Here is a 23297-nt window from a genome sequence, read left to right on the forward strand (position 1 = left end):
CACACTCTTGCTCACGCGTGATGTGAGGTTCACCCAGTGTTCCCTTTCTAAGCTACTCTGGGGACAAACCAAGGTGAGTGTGTCTGCGTTGGTGGAAGATGCCGAGGTATGATCTGACAGGTTCCATGGAGACTGCTCCCCCCCTCCCTACCACCGAGGTTGGTGGTGCCGATTGGGTAGGTTCCCCCTCTGCAACTGGTCCTGTGGGATACACGAGAAAATGGAATTGAGCACTTGTCCTTTTCTTTAATTCATTCGGGGAATGTGGGCATCGCATTTATTGTCCATTCCTAATTGCCCTTGAGAAGGTGGTGGTGGTGAGCTGCCTTCTTGAGCCACTGCAGTCCTTGGGGTGTAGGTACACCCACAGTGCTGTTAGGAAGGAAGTTCTAGGATTTTGACCAAGTGATAGTGAAAGAACGGCGATATAGTTCCAAGTCAGGATGGTGTGTGACTTGGAGGGGAACTTGCAGGTGGTGCTGTTCCCATGCATCTGCTGGCCTTATCCTTCTAACTGGTCGAGGCTGTGTGTTTGGAAGGTGCTGTTGAAGGAGGCTTGGTGAGTTGCTGCAGTGCATGTTGTAGATGGTACACACTGCTGCCAATGTGCATCAGTGGTGGAGGGAGTGAATGTTGAAGGTGGTGAATGGGGTGCCAATCGAGCAGGATGTTTTGTCCTGGATGGTGTCGAGCTTCTTGAGTGTTGTTGGAGCTGTACCCCCATCCAGGCAAGTGGAGAGTATTCCATCACACTCCTGACTTGTGCCTTGTAGACAGGCTTTGGGGAGTCAGGAGATGAGTTACTCGCCGCAGTATTCCTAGCCTCTGATCAGCTCTTGTAGCCATAGTATTTATGTGACTGGTCCAGTTCAGTGTCTGGCCAATGGTGACCCCCCAGGATGTTGATAGTGGGGGATTCAGCAATCATAATGCCATTGAACGTCAAGAGAAGATTCTCTCTTGTTTGAGATGGTCATTGCCTGGCACTTATGTGGCATGAATGTTACTTGACAGTTATTAGCCCAAGCCTGGATGTTCAGGTCTTGCTGCATTTGAACATGGGCTGCTTCAGTATCTGAGGAGTCATGAATGGTTCTGAACATTGTGTAATCATCAGCGAACATCCCCACTTCTGACCTTATGATGGAGGGAAGGTCATTGATGAAGCAGCTGAAGATGGTTGGACCTAGGACACTATCCCGAGGGACTCCTGCAATGATGTCCTGGGAGTGAGATGATTGATCTCCAACAACCACAACCATCTTCCTTTGTGCTAGGTATAACTACAACCAATGGAGAGTTTTTCCCTGATTCCCATTGACTCCAGTTTTTCGACGGCTCCTTTGTGCCATACTCAGTCAAATGCTGCCTTGATGTCAAGGGCAGTCACTCTCACCTAACCTCTGGAGTTCATCTCTTTTTGTTGATGTTTTGACCACGGCTACAATGAGTTCAGAACCTGAGTGACTCTGGCCAAACCCAAACTGAGCGTCACTGAGCAGGTTATTACTGAGCAAGTGCTGCTTGTTAGCACTGTTGACGACACCTTCCATCACTTTGCTGATGATCGGGAGTAGACAGATGGGGCAATAATTGACTGGGTTGGATTTGCCCTGCTTTTTGTGCACAGTTCATACCTGGGCAATTTTACACATTGCCGGGTAGATGCCAGTGTAGTAGTTCTACTGGAACAGCTTGGCGAGGGGCGTGGCTAGTTATGGAGCACAAGTCTTCAGTACTATTGCCAGAATATTGTCAGGGCCTATAGCCTTAGCAGTATCCAGTGCCTTCAGCCATTTCTTAATATCACGTGAAGTGAATCGAATTGGCTGAAGACTGGCATCTGTGATGCTAGGGACCTCAGGAGGAGGCCATGATGGATCATCAACTCGGCACTTCTGACTGAAGATGGAGGCAAATGCTTCAGCCTTGTCTTTTGCACTGATGTGCTGGGCTCCCCCATCATTGAGGATGGGGATATTTGTGGAGCCACCTCCTCCAGTTATTTGTTTAATTGTCCACCACCCTTCACGACTGGCAGGATTGCAGATCTTACATCTGATCCATTTGTTGTGGGATCACTTAGCCCTGTCTATTGGCCTTACATCAGTGGTAGGGAAATTATTAGAGAGGATTCTTCGAGACAGGATTTACTCCCATTTGGAAACAAATGGACTTATTAGTGAGAGGCAGCATGGTTTTGTGAAGGGGAGGTCGTGTCTCACTAATTTGATTGAGTTTTTTGAGGAAGTGACAAAGATGATTGATGAAGGAAGGGCAGTGGATGTTATCTATATGGACTTCAGTAAAGCCTTTGACAAGGTCCCTCATGGCAGACTGATACAAAAGGTGAAGTCACATGGGATCAGAGGGGAGCTGGCAAGATGGATACAGAACTGGCTCGGTCATAGAAGATAGAGGGTAGCAGTGGAAGGGTGCTTTTCTGAATGGAGAGATGTTGACGAGTGGTGTTCCGCAGGGATCAGTGCTGGGACCTTTGCTGTTTGTAGTATATATAAATGATTTGGAGGAAAATGTAGCTGGTCTGATTAGTAAGTTTGCGCACGACACAAAGGTTGGTGGAGTTGCGGACAGTGATGAGGATTGTCAGAGGATACAGCAGGATATAGATTGGTTGGAGACTTAGGCAGAGAAATGGCAGATGGAGTTTAATTTGGACAAATGTGAGGTAATGCATTTTGGAAGGTCTAATGCAGGTGGGAAGTATATAGTAAATGGCAGAACCCTTAGGAGTATTGACAGGCAGAGTGATCTGGGCATACAGGTCCACAGGTCACTGAAAGTGGCAACGCAGGTGATAAGGTAGTCAAGAAGGCATACGGCATGCTTGCCTTCATCGGTCGGGGCATAGAGTATAAAAATAGGCAAGTCATGCTGCAGCTGTACAGGACTTTAGTTAGGCCACACTTAGAATATTGCGTGCAGTTCTGGTCGCCATACTACCAGAAGGACGTGGAGGCTTTGGAGAGGGTACAGAAGAGGTTTACCAGGATGTTGCCTGGTCTGGAGGGCATTAGCTATGAGGAGAGGTTGGATAAACTCGGATTGTTTTCACTGGAACGACGGAGGTGGAGGGGCGACATGATAGAGGTTTACAAAGTTATGAGCGGCATGGACAGAGTGGATAGTCAGAAGCTTTTTCCCAGGCTGGAAGAGTCAGTTACTAGGGGACATAGGTTTAAGGTGAGAGGGTCAAAGTTTAGAGGGGATGTGCGAGGCAAGTTCTTTACACAGAGGGTGGTGAGTGCCTGGAACTTGTTGCCGGGGGAGTTGGTGGAAGTAGGTACCATAGAAACGTTTAAGAGGCATCTTGACAAATACATGAATAGGATGGGAATAGAGGGATACGGTCCCCGGAAGTGCAGAAGGTTTTAGTTTAGGCAGGCATCAAGATCGGCGCAGGCTTGGAGGGCCGAATGGCCTGTTCCTGTGCTGTACTGTTCTTTGTTCTTATTGCATGCTGCTTCTGCTGTTTGGCACGCAAGTAGTCCTGTAGATTCAACAGTCTGACACCTCATTTTGAAGTCTGACTGGTGCTGCTCCTGGCATGCCCTCCTGCACTCTTCAATGGTAGAGTGGAGGATTTGCCAGACCATGAGGTTATAGATTGTGGTTGAGTACAATTCTGCTATTGCTGATGGCCCACAGCGCCTCATAGATGCCCAGTTTTACATTGCGAGATCTGTTCAAAATCTATCCCATTTAGCACGGTGGTAGTGCCACACAACATGATGGTGGGCACCTTCAGTACGAAGACAGGACTTCGTCTCCGCAAGGACTGTGCGGTGGTCTTCCTCTTACCATACAGTCATGGACAGATGCATCTGCACAAGTAGACTGGTATATTGCTACCCTCCGTGATTCTTCCAATTGGTGTTCAATATGGCAAAGCACTGATTCATCAGCCGAGGGCGGGGTTGGGGGGGGTGGTGACAGTGGTGGTGCGTTAGGTGGTAATCAGCAGGAAATTTTCTTGCCCATGTTTGATCTTATGCATTGAGACTTCATGGGGTACAGCGTCAATGTTGAGGACTCCCAGGGCAACTCCCTCCTGACTGTATACCACTGTGCTGCCACCTCTGCTGGGTCTGTCCTGCCAGTGGGTCAAAACATACCCGGGGATGGTGATGGTGGTGTCTGGGACATCGTCTGCAATGTATGATTCCGTGAGTATGACTATGTCAAGCTATTGCTTGACGAGTCTGTGGGACAGCTCTCCCAATTTTGGCACAAGCCCCCAGATGTTAGTCAGGTGGAATTTGCAGGGTCGACAGGGCTGGGTTTGCCTTTGTCGTTTCCAGTGCCTAAGTCGATGTCGGGTGGCCCGTCCAGTTTAATTCTTTTTCTTTGTCTACTCAACAAGTACTCCCCCCAGGTGACCGTGGGCTAAGATCCATAGAACACATTGGGCAGGAGTCTCCTCCATGACCTTCACACCAAGGAAGAGCTCTCCAATGACTGCGTTGCACATGGCTTCCCGTCTTCCCACCACACACTGAATGCCTTGATGGTACCCGGGCAATCTCCAGCTCTACCTCCTCCACTCCTGTCAGCATGTGGAACTGGGCCACTCCACCTCCCGTTCTGGCCATCTGCTGCATATTATGGGCTCTCTTCTCCTGCAGGATGAGAGGAAACAGATTCATGAGTAGGCTGCCCTCCCAACTTGGCACACAAGTGGGCTGATGTTCCCCTCAGTGATGTCCCCATCTGCCTGTTGCCCATAGGTGAAGGCAGCTGCCGTCTCAATGTTGCGACTGCACACTTGATCTGACAATGTTACGGAGAGCTACAGACATTCTATGAGCTCAGCTCACTTGCATTCTAGTGCTTAAAGAGCTTGGTGCCCAGTCAACCGGGTGCCGCTGGCCACTCAAATTACCAGACCGCAAGAGGTCATTGAACCTTTTCCTACACTAGACCCTTGTCCTTCTCGTGGGTCTCTGGCTTCTGACCTCCGTGGACACCTCCATCCAAGCCCTCTTGGTCTCACTGGGCGGATTTCTCCATCCTGAAGATGGCAGAACACCCCTGTCCTCTCTGCAACTGCATCAGTCAGCACCTCTAAGGAGGCTTCCCAACCCCACAACAAAAATTCAGGCCTGGGTGCCTTTAAAGGGAAAATGTTCCAGTTCTCCTGTATTAGCATCCATCATCTTAATAAGCACAAAATTCAACCACCAAATATTTAGAAATATAATGCAGGAAATTACACTATACAATCTTATATCTTATTCTACTCATTGTGTTGTAAGGTTGTCAACCGGCTCTTCATCTCTACTCATTGCTGATTAATTATAATAATAACATGGTTTGATAATAATAATGAACAACCGTAATTACTAAGTATTGGTGTTAATCAGGACTGTAATTATTAAGTTATTATAGTTTGATTACTGAATTATTAAATCTTAAAACAGCTTTGGAGTTTAGATCCACTCAGCACTCCTTGTTTGAGTTGGAACGTGTGCCAAGTTGAGAATTGGCAAGGAGGGACAAACTGCCTCTGTTGCATGGGACTATATTTTAACAGCTCTACCACATCGTAATGCCATTCTATCCATACAAAGGCAAAGAGGCAACATGAAAAATGTTAAATTTGGGCAGGAATTCTTTGTGTAAGCCTTGGTCCAGCGGTAGTAATCTAGGCTGGCACTCACAGTTCAGTACTTGAGGGAGTGCTGTGCTGTCGGAAGTCTGGACTTTTGGATGAGATGTTAAGCCGAGGCTCTCTCAGCTACATCTGTTTTTGAGACTGCTGTGTGAAAATTGGCTGCTGTATTTCCTACATTACAATCACATATCAAAAATATTTCACGAGCTATAAAGAACTTTGAGATGTCTTGAAATCATGAAAGGCACTATAGAAATGAAAGTTTGTTATTTCTTTTACCCATTGTTTGCTGTTCCTAATCAGGAGCTGACACTGAGGAACACATAAGCTATACAATATCAGGGAGGAGTGAATCATTCCCCTTTAATCTGGTCTGTACTGTGTATGTACAGTAGCTGATGCTGAGGTGCACATGAGCTGTACAATTCCAGATAATTTGATTCCTTTGTCCAGTGTGCACTGCATATGTAGAGGAGAAAACGATGAGATGTACAGAACCAGATGGGAGTGAAAATGTTCCTTTTCCCTTGTGAGTAGCATCCACGCAGAAGAGCTAAGGCTGACACACATGAGCTTTTCAGTAAAGTACCAGAGATTATTATGGCCTTTTACCACTAAGCAAAGCAGCTTTCATCCTGTGACTGGTCAACCTGACTTACATTTGCTGCCATCTGTTGGTAACACTATGGGGCCATCACCTTGACCTTCTGTGGTTAATTGAAAGAGATTGCCTTATGTCCATTTAGCACATCCTGTTGCTTTCAGCAATTATGTGCAAAATGATTTATTTCTACATATATAAACATATATTTAGAGAGAGAAGAGTATAGTAGCATAGTGGACACATTACAAAATAATAATCCAGAAGACCTGGATTAATGATCCAGAGTTCAAATTCTGCCGTGTGAGCTGAGCAATTTAAATTCAATTAATTGAATAAAATCTGGAATAATTGGCAATAGTTGTCATGAAGCTGTTGGGTTTCCATAAAAACCCATCTAGTTCTTCAGGGAAGGAAATCTGCCATTTTTACCCGGTCTGGCCTATTGTGACTCCAGACCCACAGAAATCTGGTTGACTCTTCGCTGCCTAGCGAGATACTCAGTGTCTTTGAGAAGGCAGCTCACCACCACCTTCTGAAGGGCAATCAAGGATGGGCAATAAATGCTAGCCTTGCCAGCAATTCTGTGAATAAATAAAAAAATATGTTAAATTTTATCACTAGTACTATACCTCCACGTGAAGTGGGAAGCAGGGATGTGCGCTGGCCCCTACCTTGTTCACCATTTTTTCAGCCTGATGCTGCAGCAGGCAATGGAAGACCTTAAGGAGGGAGTTTGCGTACGCTTCTGGACTGATGGAGGCCTTTTCAACCTCAGGTGCCTTCAAGCTCACACAAAGACACAAGAAAAACTCATCCGTGAACTCCTTTTCACCAGTGACTGTGCTCTCCTGGCCCACAGTCAGTGAGACCTGCAACATATAACAACACATTTTTCCGAGGCGGCACAACTCTTCAGATTAAAAATCATTTTAAAGAAAACTGAAGTCCTGCATCAGCCTGCACCCCAAGAAGAATATAGACCACCAAGCATTGTCATTGAGGGAACCGAGTTGAATGCCATCAAGCAATTTACCTATTTGGGGGAGCGTCATCTCGTTTGATGCCACCATAGACAAGGAAGTGGACAATAGGCTTTCAAAAGCAAACAGTACATTCGGCAGGCTCTACAAACGTGTGTGGAGCAACCGCAGCCTCAGAGCACAGACCAAACTCAAAGTGTACAAAGCCCCCGTAGTCCTCATTATCCTTCTGTATGGTGCCGAGTCATGGGTCCTATACCGCTGTCATGTACACCTTCTAGAGCGCATCCATCAGTGCTGCCTCCGCAGCATCCTCAAGATCCGCTGGCAGGACCACATCTCAAACACTGAAGTCCTGGAAACAGCCAACATCACCAGCATCGAGGCCATCCTCCTGCAAAGCCAACTGTGTTGGGTGGGTCATGTTGCCTGGATGGGCGACAGTCGCCCGCCCAAGATCACGTTGTATGGATAGCTGACCACTGTTAAACGGAACAGAGGGGCCCCACACAAACCTTTCAAGGACTCCCTGACGAAGTCCCTCTCTGTGTGCCACATCGAACATCACCTGTGGGAAGCGCAGGCCTTGATCCTGATGCCTGGAGATGCCACATCAGGAGGGCTACAGACACCTTTGAGACTGAGCGAAGAACCAGCATGAAAGAGAAAAAGAGGAGAAGGATAGATCCAATTGCCCCTAGCAGCGACTACACCTTCACCTTAACCCGATATGGGAGAAGTTGCCAGTCACGGATAGGCCTGACTAGCCACCAGCGGTCCTGCAACTGATGAGTACAACCGTCCCAATATCTTCATCTGCGAAGAAATGCCAAGAAGAAGAAGACTATGCTTTAAATGAGTGCCTCATTGTTTTACTTAAATGTATTTCTGCATTAAGACTTTTGGCTGTCATACAAGGTGTACATTTCATAGTCAGCACTTGTTCTCAATTTAACTTTGTGTACTTTTGATGGCAGAAAGTGGGGTACCAGTTCAGCAAGTTCCCAATCTGTGTTTTGCTGCCCAGAGTGTGCAGCTCTGGTCAATAGCCATAAGTTTTTGTCTAATTCCATTTAGGGCTATGGGCATCACTGGCAAGGCCAACATTTATTGCCCATCCCTAGTTGATCTTGAGAAGGTGGTAGTGAGCTTCCTTCTTAAATGCCATTGTCTGTCTGGTTTAAGTTAGGGAATTTCAGGATTGTAACCCATCAACAATGAAGAAAAATTATATGTGTCCAAGTCAGAATTCTGTGTGTGCCTTGGAGGTCATAGATAGTCATAGAGTCACTTATGACACAGAAGGAGGCCATTCAGCCCATCAAGTCCATGCCAGCTCTATGCGTCAGTCCCACTCCCCTACTTGACTCCAGGTTTATTTCCTTCAAATGCCCATCCAATTTTCTTTTTAAATCATTGATTGTCTCTGCTTCCACCACCCTCATGGGCAGCAAGTTCCAGGTCATTAACAGTTGCTATGTAAAAAGTTCTTCCTCACTTCCCCACTGCATCTCTTGCCCAAAATCTTCAATCTGTGTCCCCCAGTCTTTGTACCATCAGTTAATGGGAGCAGTATTTCCTTGTCTAACTTATCTAAGCCTGTCATAATCCTGTACACCTCTATCAAATCTCTCCTCAATCTCCTTTGCTCCAAGGAAAACAACCCCAGCTTTTCCAACCTGAACTTGTAACTAAATCCCTCATCCCTGGAACCATTCTGGTAAATCTCCCCTGCACTCCCTCAAGGACCCTCACATTGTTCTTAAAATGTGGCGACCAGAACTGGATGCAATTCTCTATTTGGGACCGAACCAGAGTTTATAAAGGTTTAGAAAAACTTCCCTGCTCTATACCTCTAATTCCAAAGCCCAAGATCCCATCTGCTTTGATAACCACTCTCCCTATATGTCCTGCCACTTTCAAAGCTTGATGCACTTTCATCCCCGTTCCCTCTGTTCCTGAACACTCATTAGAACTGTGTGATGAAGTCTAGATTACCTCACCCTATCCCTTCTGCCAAAATGCATCACCTCACACTTGTGTGTATTAAACTTCATCTGCCATTTGTCTGCCCATTCTACTAGTCTATGTCATGTTGCAAGCAGTTCGTATCCTCCTCACTGTTTGCCACTCCTCCAAGTTTGATATCATCAGCGAATTTTGAAATTCTACTTGGAGGGAGGTGGTGATATTCCCATATGCCAGCCGACCTTGTCCTTCAAGACGGTAGAGGTTAAGTGTTTAGGAGGTGCGGTTTAGGGGAAACCTTGGTGCGTTGCTGCAGTGGACCTGTGGGCAATACACACTGCAGCCGCAGTGAGTCAGTGGTGGAGGAAGTGAATGTTTTCAATGTACAGGCTGTTCCTTTCTCAATTTTCTATCTCCTTTTGTCGAGCTGTCTCTGTCATAGGCCTCTCATTTTCCCTTATTTTCTCTTTACAGCAATACAAAATAAATCCCACTGCCCCTTCCCCTCTCCCTGTAGCCCTGTAGTACAAACATATGAATTAGGAGCAGGCGTAGGCCACTCGGCCCCTTGAGCCGAGTGTAGCATTTATTAATATATCGTTTCAAAATGATTTATTGGTCAGGATAATATTTAATCAGCCTAATATGTTTTGTCTAAGTCGTTGACCACTTGGACAGACTGTAATGAGCTACCGCATCTAGAATTTTAACTCCACCAAGGCTTCAGGCACTTTAAGGTGTATGAAGAACACTTTAGTGTTCCATGTAAGAATAGCTTCAGTTAGAATAATGCATGACCCATCCAGCATTCCTTCCTGTACTGCTGAGATAATGATTGTAGCAACGGTGAAAGGTAATTTGCATGATGTACTCTACTGTCTCAGGAGCTGTCACCAGTAGTATCTTCAAGGATGGATGGCTTTGTACAAGCTGACATCAGTCATGGCCCGATACATCGTGCAGTGTGTCCTTTCATGGTAATGTGGAGGAACAGCAACAAGATGTAGGAAACTGCAGGAAGCTGGCTGAGAAGCAATGAAGCCCAGTGGATAGAATTCAACTTGCTTCATTGTCCTGCACCTGAGCCACCATTGATTTGCCTTATTCAAGCATGATTGCTGAAAAATATTATGAACCTCTTTGTATGGAGGTGCCCTTCTCTTAGGGGCCTTTAGTTGCTAAGGTAGACACAGGAGAGGCAAAATCTGCTCCAGAACCAGCCATCCACTAGAGAAAGACTTGCATTAAAATATAATGCTTTTCACAACCTCAGGACTTCCCCAGATCCCTTTGACATGTAGTTATTACTGTAATGTAGGAAATACAAAGGAAATTTGTGCACAGCAACCTCCCAAAAATAGCAATATGCTAATTACCAGATACTTTTTTTTGTGATTGAAAACAGAAAGTGCTGGAATTATTTATTTTATTTAGAGATACAGCACTGAAACAGGCCCTTCGGCCCACCGAGTCTGTGCCGACCACGAACCACCCATTTATAGTAATCCCATATTACCTACCTACACTAGGGGCAATTTACAATGGCCAACTTACCTATCACCGACAAGTCTTTGGCGGTGGGAAGAAACCGGAGCACCCGGCGAAAACCCACACGGTCACAGGGAAAACTTGCAAACTCCACACAGGCAGTACCCAGAATTGAACACGGGTCCCTGGAGCTGTGTGGCTGTGGTGCTAACCACTGCACCACCCTATTACTCAGCAGGTCTGGCAGCATCTGTAGACAGAGAAACTGTGAGAGTGACTGCCCTTGACATCAAGACAGTATTTGACTGAGTATGGCATCAAGGAGCCCTAGTAAAACTGGAGTCAATGGGAATCAACGGGAAAATTCTCCGCTGGTTGAAGTCATACCTAGCGCAAAGGAAGATGGTTGTGGTTGTTGGAGGTCAATCATCTCAGCTCCAGGACATCACTGCAGGAGTTCCTCAGGGTAATGTCCTAGGCCCAACCATCTTCAGCTTCTTCATCAATGACCTTCTTTCAATCATAAAGTCAGAAGTGGGGATATTTGCTGATGATTGCACAATGTTCAGCACCATTCACAGCTCCTCAGATACTAATGTAGTCCGTGTAGAAATGCAGCAAGACCTGGACAATATCCAGGCTTGGGCTGATAAGCGGCAAGTAACATTCACACCACACAACTGCCAGGCAATGACCATCTCCAACATGAGAGAATCTAACCATCTCCACTTGACATTTTATGGCATTACGATTGCTGAATCCCCCTCTATCAACATCCTGGGGGTTACCATTGACCAGAAACTGAAGTGGAATAGCCATATAAATACCATGGCTACAAGAGCAGGTTAGAGGCTAGGAATCCTGCAGCGAGTAACTCACCTCCTGACATCCAAAAGCCTGTCCACCATCTACAAGGCACAAGTCAGGCATGTGATGGAATACTCTCTACTTGCCTGGATGAGTGCAACTCCAACAACACTCAAGAAGCTTGACACTATCCAGGACAAAGCAGCCCACTTGATTGGCACCCCATCCACAAACATTCACTCCCTCCACCATCGATGCACAGTGGCAGCAGTGTGTACCATCTACAAGATGCACTGCAGCTACGCACCAAGGCTCCTTTGACAGCACCTTCCAAACCCGTGACCTCTACCACCTCGAAGAACAAGGGCAGCAGATGCATGGGAACATCACCACCTGCAAGTTCCCGTCCAAGTCTCACACCAAGTCACACACCATCCTGACTTGGAACTATATCGCTGTTCCTTCACTGTCGCTAGGTCAAAATCCTGGAAGTCTCTTCCTAACAGCACTGTAAGTGCACCTACCCCTCATGGACTGCAGCATTTCAAGAAGGCTCAAGGGCAATTAGGGATGGGCAATAAATGCTGGCCCAGCCAGCGATGCCCACATCCCAAGAACAAATGAAAAAAGAAACAGAGTTAATGTTTCAGGTCTTTCATCAGAATGGGCAAAGGTTAGAAATGTAATAGTTTTTGAAAGCAGGGAGGGGGGAAGAACAAAAGGGAAGGTCTGTGATAGGGCAGAGGCAGGAGACATTAAAAGATAAAGATGTCATGGAATAAAAGGCAAACGGAGTAGTAATAGTCATAATAAAAGACAAGGCATTTGTCGTGAGAGAGTGTTAATGGCCGATAAATGAACAGCTCTGTCCGAAAGCATAAACCAGAAAAACAAGGTTCAGGCTGGCACATGGTTAAAAAAAAAAATGAAAATGGCAGTCATGATTTGAAATTGTTGAACTCAATATTGAGTCCAGAAGGCTGTAGAGTGCCTATTCAGAAGATGAGGTGCAGTTCCTTGAGCTTGTGTTGGGCTTCACTGGAACACTGTAGCAGGCTGAGGATAGAAATGTGGGTGTGAGAACAAAGTGGTGAATTAAAATGGCAAGCAACCAGAAGCTCAGAGAATGCTTGCGGACTGCGTGGAGGTGTCCCGCAAAGCGGTCACCCAATCTGCGTTTGCTTTCCCCAGTGTAGAGGTGACCACCTTGAGAGCAGCAAATACAGTATGCGGATTTGAAATAAGTACATGTAAATCGCTGCTTCACCTGGAAGGAGTGTTTGGGACCTTGGGTGGTGAGGAGAGAGGAGGTAAAAAAGCAGGTGTTGCACCTCCTGCGATTGCATGGGAAAGTGCCATGGGAAGGGGACAAGATTTTGGGGGCGATGGCGGAGTGGACCAGTGTGTCACGGAGGGAACAGTCCCTTCGGAAAGCTGACAGAGAAGGGGAGGGGAAGATGTGTTTGGTGGTGGCCTCATGCTGGAGGTGATGGAAATGCCAGAGGATGATCTTACATATGTGGAGGATGGTGGGGTGGAAAGTGAGGACAATGGGAACCCTGTCGCGGTTCTGGGAGGGAGGCGAAGAAGGGCTGAGGGCAGAATTGTGGGCAATGTGTCGGACATGGTCAAGAGCCCTGTCAGCCATAGTGTGGGCTGGGGATGGGAATCCTCAATTGAGGAAAAAGGCAGACTCATCAGAAGCACTGTTGTGGAAGGTTCCATCATCAGAACAGATGCAATGGAGACAGAGAAACTGGGAGAATGGAATGGAGTTTTTAGGGGAGGGGGTAGGGGGCCAGATTTTATGCTCATCTGTAAGGCAAGTTTAATGGTGGGTGTGGGGCTGGAGAATCGGAACGGAACTGCCTGCCATGGTTCTGATCTCCCAGGGGAGGGATAGGCCGCCAAAAACCTTCCCACCCAGAGGCCAATTGAGGCCCTTAGGTTGCCTATTAATGGTCCATCAAAGGCCTTTTCCTGCCACTGCTGGGATTTTACAGGGGCAGGGGAGCCTATGCCATGCGAGGAGGACGCCTTGTATAACGAGGCACCCTCCCTGTGAGCTTGTGGATGTGGTCACTACTTCGTGGGCAATTTGTGGCTATGTAGGACCCCGCCCCTCTGGGCCTGGGTCCGAGGCCTTTGCAGTACTGGCAGTGGCCACCACTCCCAGACTCCCAGTGGAGCTGCTGATACCCCTGAGCTGCTAGCCCTCTGATTGGCTGGCAGCTCTTGGAGGCCGGATCCCTGTCTTTTAAGGGACGAGCCTCCCAGCTCCTGAAACGTTGACCCCAAAAGACTGGAGGATTCCTCCAGGGGGCTGAAAAATTGTAGAGGCGGGATTTCCCCCGCCTTATTAGCCTGGCACCAGGACCCCTGCCTCCTGCACAAAATCCAGCCCAGGTTGTGAGGAAGTGTAGTTGAGGTAGCAGTCAGAGTTGGTAGGCTTCTAATGAATATTAGTAGGCAGCCTATCGCCAGAAATGGAGCCAAAGAAGTCAAGAAAGGGAAGGGAAGCATCAGAGATGGACCATGTGAAGGTGAGAGAAGGATGGAAATTAGAAGCAAAGTTAATGAAGTTTTTCATTTCTGGGTGAGAGCAGGAAATGGCACAGATACAGTCATCAATGTACTGGAAAAAGAGTTGGTGGGGGAGCCCTGAGCAGGACTGGAACAAGGAATGTTCGACACACCCTACAAAAAGACAGGCATAACCAGGACCCATGCGGATACTCATAGAAAAGGAATTTTGCTCACAGCGGTGTCTGGGAGATTAAATTTCAATCCCTGGAGACTGCAGGACAATCCTGGAGGGTTGATGACCCAAAGCAGAGGTCTGTACCTCAGCTGGAGCCCCGAAGGAGGAGAAGAATAGATCAGGACTGGGAGGTGAAATCAGTCTTGGCCATAATATTAAACAGCTTTGTAAGACAGTGATTTAAGGAATACAAATATTGAGTAGTGATTTGGAAACTGGGCCTCTGCCAGAACATAAACTTTTTCTTTGATTACTGTCTGTTATTATAGTTTTTTTTTCTCTGCAATCTCATGACCACACAGGTGTTGCAATAACAGCTAGCAATCATAACAGCTCAAGTGTTCGGTCTGCTGAATAACATTTTCCACAATTTCCATTAACTCTAGCTCATGACGGGACTCTGTGCTTGCATCCCACTCCCTCATGTCCACAAGTAGTCTTGCAAAGTGAGTTATTGACTTTTGGGTTATTTCTGTATGAATCTAATGTGGGGATGATGGAAAGATGATCAATAGCAGAAAATGAGGGACAGACTGCAATCTGGACTCCATTAAGCTTCAGAGATTCAAATAAATTGTGCTTTATCTTTTCTTTTTTTTATCTTAGCAGTGCTTCAAGTGACTATTTCTCTGGGCAAAGTGGAACTCAGTGTGGGCGAGTCCAAGTTTTTCACCTGCACAGGTAAGTTCAAAGTTTCTTTCTTACTGAACAATTCTGTTGTTGTTTTGGAACAATCCTGTACAGGTAGGCTCAAATTTTCAATTTTAAAACATTTGTTCTCCTCCCTCTTGAGTCTTGAGTTAACTGAATGCATAGGCACAACCATTTGGATTGTGCGCTTGAGGCAAACACACCTCTTGCTCCAATTTAAACATCTGAAATTATCTTTCATTTGCTCCCATCCTGTTTTCCATTCATAATTCCGCCAAAGATTATGACAAAAAACAAAGGCTGGGATCAAGGATCATTACCCTTCTTCCTCCCATCCTTGATTTTCTTAACTGAGTTACTTCTCTTTTTGCACTACGTTGTTTTTTTATGAACTCTTTTCTCTCACTCTCCCTGATTGCACACTGCACGACACAGATTCATTCAAAACTCAAGAGGGAGAACATGCAACCTCGGCCTACACAGCAGGCCTCTGCTGATGACACAACTTTGTAACAGGCTGCCTCCCCGTCCATGAGGATGTGGGGACATACCCACATTTCAAATCCATACGTTTTACTCTTCTGCAAGTTCCCCCATGCTGTGCATCTTCCGTTGCCAAGCACGTAAGCTGAAGACCTCCCATGCGTAACAATATGAAGAATTTAAACATCAAAATTGTGTCTGTGGCTTCCATTAAATGTGGTTGATCTGCTGATAGCTGTGTACTCTTCAGCCCTTTACCCTCACCACATCATCTGTACCTCTTGAAAGGATTGGTGCCCTGTAATTTGCCTTCACATACCCTGTATTCCTGTTATGGGATGTGCAAGGTAGTAAACATGCCGCATCTGAATACATTCTCATTTATTTGGTCACCTTTGTTAGTTAGTTTGACTTTAGTCAATACATTAAAAGGAAATAAAATGAAAGTTTATCTCACTCAAAGACGGGAATGACCGCTGATGATAAGGGATTTATTTCAACTGAACAACATTCATCATTCTGTTGTTTTGAGGGAGATGTTAACATAGATTAATGTGCCCCTTAACATAGTGGGCAAAAGCTTGGCATACAGAAGTATTGAATCTTCATCCATTAATATCGGCAACAGTCTTGATTTGATTTACAGTCTTGATTTACCCTTGATTTGATTTGATTTTTCTGTGTTATGAGCATTGAAAACAGTTTTTTCAGCCAAGAACACAAAAAAACAGATTAATTGGTCAACTATCTCATTGCTGTTTGCGGAACCTTGCTGTGTGAAATTGTCCACCCGTGTAAGCTTATGTTACAGCACTTCAAAAATTATTCATTGGCTGTGCAGCATTTTGGGACACCATGAAGACATAAAAGCCACTTTATCAATACAAATTCTTTGTAATAGTGTGTTAACTGTACATTACCCATCTTTTAGATGATACAGGAACTGTCTGAAAAAAAGAGAGGCTTGCATTTCTGTAACACTTTTCACAACTTCAGGACATCCTGAAGAACTTTAAAGCCAATGAAGTACCTATTAAATTGCAGTCATTGTCATAATGTAGGGAACATAGTAGTCAATATGCTCACGGCAAGATTCCTCAAACAGCAATGTGATAATGGCCAGATATTGGCTGATGATAAATATTGTCCAGGACACCAGGGAGAAGTCAAAACAGAACACGCTGGAAACACTCAGCAAACCTGGTAGCATCCATGGAGTGAGAAACAGAGTTAATTAACATTTCAAACCGTTAACCTTTCATCAGAACACAGGAGAACTCCCTTGCTTTTCTTTGAAACACTATCAAGGGGTCTTTTATGTCCACCTAAGAGGATAAATGGTTTAACGTCATATCCAAAAGATGGCATCCCCAACAGTGCTGCACTCCCTCAGTACTGCACTGGGAGTGTCAGTCTGGATTGTATGCTTGAGACACTAGAATTAGGATTGAACCTACAACTTTAGAACTCAGACATGTAAGTGCTACCACTGAGCCATGGCTGACATGCAGGCTGCTTAAGAAGACATTGAAGTTAACACTATTCAAAGAAGACAAACACTTCTCCCAGTGTCCTGAGAAATGTTTCTCTCTCAACCAACAGCACAACAAGCTAACTGGTCATTCATCTCATTGACAATAGTGGGATCTTGCGGTATACAAAATGACTTCCCCAATTACTTACATATCGGTCTACAGTGCCTCCTTGAATGAAGTCCTTTGAGATGTTTCAGCAACATGTGAAGGGGAGTAGATTTCACAACTTAGTGCAGGCTCTTAAACAACAGGAACGCACATCAGGAACTCGGGTTTGACACAAATAAATTTCCACCCACCAACATTGATCCCAATATGTGCTCTTCTCATGTGAAGGTCTGTACTGGCGACATTAATTAATAAAATTGACTTCAATAGAGATGCTAGTATTTCAGCTGACCCCATCATATTGTTGACCTGATGTCATTATGTTATCAAACACTACTCTTTCTACAATGTGCAGTCGTCTGATAGAGCGACTGAAAACCTGATGGGTTTCGACAGAATAACTAAAAAGAAACTGCTTCCAGTGACGGGAATGTCAATAACTAGAAGGCACAGATTTATGGTAATTGTCAAAAGAACCAGAGGTGACATGAGGATAAAAACATTATGCCATGAACTGTTATGATCTGGAAAGCACTGCCTGAAAGGGGGGTTCGGTGGAGTGGGGGGCAGGGGTGCAGTTACAGTGGTAATTTTCAAGAGGGAATTAAACAAATACTTGAAGGGGAAAAAATTGCACAGCTATGGAGAAAATTTTGGGGGAGTGGATATCTCTTTCAAAGAGTTGACACAAGCATGATGAGCTGAATGGCTTGTTTTTTATTCTTTCATGGGATGTGGGCACTGCTCAATAATCTCAATACAGCGTCTCACTGGCTGGAACCTCTGTGGAACCCCCTTCAGAAAGGGATGAGGTGCCATTGGCCTATATTACAGATGTAACTACACTCCAAAAGTACTTCATTGGCTGTTAAGCGCTTTGGGATGTTCTGAGTTCGTGAGAGGTGGTATAAAAGTCCTTCCTTCCTTGCTTCCCTCCCAACAAAAAGACTTGATGTGTCTATTACAAGACCCAGCTCTTCCTGCATCCAACTCTCTCAATTTCCCAGCATAGCAGTGTTCAGCGATGCTAGGGAAAGTTTTCTTTGTGGGCCTGACAGAACCAGGGAGCAATGAACATAAGATTCTCTTTCATTTTGCTGGACTAATGCTGCAGAATTTCCGAAATCACCATTATTAGGCATTCATAAAGAGCCTCTGGCCCAGATTGTGAGATCTTGCCATCTGCATGGCCAGGAGATAGCAGGCAGCTGGGCCTCTGAAAAGGGTTTTTATTGTTATTTAAAAGGTCTATTTAGGCTGGGAGAAAAAGAAATGGCAAGAGGAATGTGCTGATTGCCTCTATTCCTTGATGCATACTGAGGGGAAAAAAATTTAACTGTGACACCCCACTGTACCTTCCTCGATAGCAACAACTTGGGAGATGGTGGTGTAATGGTAATATCACTAAGGCTAGTATCACCAAGGCTAATGTTCTAGGGACACAGGTTTAAATCCCACCATGGTGGCTGGTGGAATTTTCATTCAATCAATTAATGAATTCAAATGAATTAATAAAAAAAATCTAGAATTGAATGCTTCTCTCAGTAATGGTTCCACGAGACTGTCATTGATTGTTGTAAAAACCTATCTGGTTCACTCATACCCTTTACGGAAGGAAATCTGTCATCTTTGTCTGGTCTATATGTGACCCACAGCAGTGTGGCTGACTCTTAACTGCCCTCTGAAATGGCCTAGCAAGCCATTCAGTTGTCAAGGGCAATTAGAAATGGGCAACAAATGCTGGCTTTGCCGGTGATGCCGACATCCCATGAAAGATTAAAAAAATTATATAGTGCCTATAACTTGTAAATCATTCCAAGACACTCCAGAGGAGTATTGTGAAACAAAATTTGATACTGAGCCACATAAGGAGAAATTAGGACAGATGACAAAAAGCTTGACCAAAGTTGGTAGGTTTTAAGGAGCATCTTTAAGGAGGAATGGGAGGTAGAGAGACAGCAATGTTTAGTGAGGGAATTTCAAAGCTTAGGGTCTAGGCAGCTGAAGATCCAGCCGCCAATGGTGGAGCAATGAAAATCAAGGATACGCAAGAGACCAGAATTAGAGGAGCACAGATATGTTGGAGGGTCATGTGGATGCAAGAGATTACAGAGATGAGGAGGGGATAGGCCATGGAGAGATTTTCAGACAAGAATGAGAATTCTAAAATCAATGCATTTCTCAATGGGAGCCAATGTAAGTCCAAGAGCACAGTATTGTTGGGTGAACAGGATTTGTAGAATAAATATCAAGGAAAGTGACTGCCATGGACACGGAGGCACGTGAGGAAATGGTTCATACCCTCAGAAAGTCTGCCAAGGTAAGATTAGCCGTCTGAATGCTTTCACCTAAGCTGACTGAGGCGACTAATGAAGACCAGATGACAAGACAAGATCTCAGACACTAACATTCTTAAGTAATTTGACGTGCTAAGCATAGATGCTCTGAGCATGAAGGCGTGGGTACAATGGTCAGGTCATGTGGTATGAACACCTGTTGAATTTCGAAGATCTTTCAATGGCGTATTGATAATGAGGAAGCAGGTTTGTGGTGGTCTGCAAAAGAACTACAAAGATCGCTTAAAAGACACTCTGAAACAGTGAAAAATAAATGCCCATACATGAGAACCAAGGAAGCATGGCAAAGAAACGTGAATGAAGGCACCTCCTACTATGTGGCTCATCGCATTGCTGATGCTGATTGTAAACACCAGCTGAAGAAATCTCACCTGAAACATCAAAATTCCCAGCAAGGTGTACCAGACATTCACTGCTTAAGATGCTGACACTCATTCCCAGCAAGAATAGGTCAAATCAGTCAACAAGGAAATCACTGCAGTAAATGAGATTATATTCTGGCTGTCTTCTTCAAAGTCAAGGGATGAATGAGTAAGCTAGGCAAAACATGCAGAACATTCAGTTACATTTGACCACCAGAAAGTGCACCTGGCTGATTTTACTTTCCCAGCCTAGATATCTCCTGTGCAGCCTTCAAAACTAACCTGTGTGAAGAAAAATGCAATTTAACATGGGCTGGCAGGACTAACCTAATACTGGTTGATTTCTGCTCCACAAAACCCAAGCGCACAGTAACAACAGCACTCACACAGTCTGCCCAAACCTATTAGAAGCAAAGTCAACATACAAGTCAGTTTCCATTTATGATTAAACCTCCTGCTAAATTTTACCCTGACTATAACATTCTTGAAGGTACACAGGATGTTAATGGATAGCAGTGCCAATCAGTTGAGTGACTGGTATAACCTCTGCCACAAAGGGAGCCTCTTGGGTTATCACTTGGAATCAGGGGGGAAACTGTTCTCTATTCCCCTCTGTTACACTTAATGCACATATTTTAATTTATGCCTGTTGTGTGTGCCATAATTAAATTGCTTGAAATGCATGATCCCACTGTGCCTCTCCTATTTATGGGTTTGCATTACGAATATTTGACTTGTATTTCAGTTCCCCATGGTGACTTAGAAGAAACTAATTTTAATAGAACAACAGTTAGCTTGTAAAGAAAATTACTTTGATACTTAAGAACAAAAGTGGAAAAAAGGAGCATTATTTAAGGGATTCATTTGGGAATGACATCTAGGAAATTCAAGCTTTCTTAAAAAAAAATCCAGTTGAACTTCCAATGTATTTTACATGGAGAACCTTTTTTAAATAAAAAAAAAACTTCCTTTGTCTTTCTGTAAGTGCCTCTAATTGTTTCACAAAGACTAATTCTTGCTGCCACATGCCATGTTTGATCATCCTTCTGTCTCCCTCTTCCTCACTGCTTCTGCAAGCACTTCACAAATCTTTACTTCTGAAGATTGGTCAATGCTGTCAGCTGTGGCTCAGTGGGTAACACTATTGCCGCTGACTCATCAGTGGCCCTCCAGGGCTTGAGCACAAAAAATCAAGGCTGATACTCCAGTGCAGTATTGAGGGAGCACTGCAAGGTTGGAGGTGCTGTTTCAGAAGAGATGTTAAACCGAAGCTCCATCTGGCTGCTTGAGTGAGTGTAAAAGACCCTATGACACTATTCTGAAGAAGAGCAGGGGTGTGGGAGCCAATCTTTATCCCTCAAACAGCAACACAAAAAACAGATTATCTGGTCATTATCACAGAATCACAGAATTGTTACAGTGCAGAAGGAGGCCATTCTGCCCATCATGTACTGACTCTCCTAATGAGCATTTCACCTAGTGCCATTCCCCCACCTTCTCCCCATAACCCTGCACATTCTTCCTTTTCATATTACTGTCTAATTCCCTTTTGAAAGCTTCACTTGAATCTGCCTCACCACACTCTCAGGCAGTGCATAGAACCATAGAAAAATTATGGTACAGAAGGAGGCCATTCAGCCCGTCGTGTCTGCCTTAAGTGGCCTTAATCGATCCTTTAATTGGTCTATTGGGATACCTGCCACTTGTGGATAGGTAGCTTTAACCCACCCCCGTTCCTGCCCTCATGAAAATTGCTCAGAGGCAGGACCATGGTGGGAGACTGAAATGAAAATTCAGCCCTTGATGGTCTGTCCCAGGGATTTGTTTCTCTGATAGCTGTAGAAATGATTTCATTTCTCTGTGGGAATGGATGTGGTGGTTAGGATGTAGGCCACTTTGTTCCATATATATCCCAGTCCCAGGCAATGGCTCCTGAGCTTTTTTTATTCATACATAGGATGTGTCCATTGCTCGCAGTTCCAGCATTGTCCATCCCTAATTTCCCTTGAGAAAATAGCGGTGAGCTGTCTTCTTGAATATAACTGAATGGCTTGCTAGACCATTTCAGGAAGCAGTTAAGAGTCAGCTGTGTCAGGAGCCACATATAGGCCAGACCAAGTAAGGACAGCAGATTTCCTTCTGTAAAGGATATTAGTAAACCAATGAGTTTTTAATAAAAATTCACTAATTTTATGGTCACCATTACTGATTAGTTTTAGTCCAGATTTATTTAATTAACTGAATTAAAATTCCCCAATCGCCATGGTGGGATTTAAGTTCATGTCATTAGATTCCAAATCCATGAGCATAACCACTGTATTACCACACCAATAGCATTCTGCTCCCAGAAGTGGGTTTGGTCTTATTCCCCATCATCTTTCAGATCATTAGAAAGAGTAATAGTGGGGCTGAACCCCAGAGGAAGACAGCAGAAAGACTGAGATTAGGAGCGTTCAGAAAGTCCACGGCAGAAACCAACAGGCAATAGCCAATAGTGTGTGGCAGCAGAGTGTTTATGTTGCTGAAGTAGGAATCAGAGGTCTAGATTAATGACCGAGAGATGTGTTTAAATCCCACCACAGCAATTGTAGAATTTATTTTCAGCTAATTAAATAAAATTGAACAAAAAGCTGGCATCAGTAATCAGTATGAAATTACTAGATTGTCATAAAAACCCATCTACTTCATCAATGCCCTTTTGGGATGGAAATCTACTATCCTTACGTGGTCTGGTCTGTATGTGACTCCAGACATACAACAATGTGGTTGACTCTTAACGGCCCTCTGAACTGGCCTAATAAGTCACTGAGATGTATTCAAGAATACACCGTCTACAAGGCGCAAGTCAGGAGTGTTGTGGAATGCTCTCCATTTGCCTGGATGAGTGCAGCTCCAACAACATTCAAGAAGCTCAACATCATCTAGGACAAAGCAGCCCACTTCATTGGCATACCATTCACTGGCACACAGTGGCAGCAGTGTGTACCATCTACAAGATGCATTCCAACAAGTTGCCAAGGCTTCTTCTATAGCACCTTCCAAACCTACAACCTTTACCACTTAGAAGAACAAAGGCAGAGAGAATGCCACCACCTGCAAGTTCCCTCCCAAGTCACACACTATCCTGACTTGAAAATACATCACCATTCCTTCACAATCGCTGTGTCAAAAACCTGGAAGTCCCTCCCAAACAGCACTGTAGGTGTGCCTACGCCACAGGGACTGCAGGGGTTGGAGAAGGCAGCTCACCACCACCTTCTCAAGGGCAATTAGTGATTAGCAGTAAATGACGACCTTGCCAGAGCTGCCCACATCCTGTGAATGAATAACAAAAAGTGAGAACCATGTCTGGAACTGAGAGAGGAGATGGGATTCAGAAGGAGGTTAGTGCCAGAGCAGGGAAGAAGAGGAATGTCAAGATTGGGTTCATTCACATGACTGAGAAGACTGTAGTACTGAGTTTCTGACATTGACAGAACCATTCAATTTTTATTGTTATCCTGCGGAAATATTGAAATGAGGCTTCTGCGCACATTTCAGACGCAGACTCTTAAATTT

The 23297-nt window shown here is 44.9% G+C and overlaps 1 protein-coding gene across 3 annotated transcripts in view; it reads left to right on the forward strand.

Moving 5' to 3' along the window:
• The window catches only part of LOC137374715 (neural cell adhesion molecule 2-like), a 1514570-nt gene that overhangs the window by 954760 nt on the left and 536513 nt on the right, over positions 1-23297 (forward strand). For all 3 annotated transcript variants that reach the window (XM_068041260.1, XM_068041261.1, XM_068041262.1), the window contains exon 2: positions 14850-14924. In XM_068041260.1, coding sequence (XP_067897361.1) covers positions 14850-14924 — 75 coding nt within the window. The remainder of the gene's footprint in view (positions 1-14849; positions 14925-23297) is intronic.

This window comes from Heterodontus francisci, chromosome 10 (assembly GCF_036365525.1).
Source record: "Heterodontus francisci isolate sHetFra1 chromosome 10, sHetFra1.hap1, whole genome shotgun sequence".
Classification (NCBI taxonomy): Eukaryota; Metazoa; Chordata; class Chondrichthyes; order Heterodontiformes; family Heterodontidae; genus Heterodontus; species Heterodontus francisci.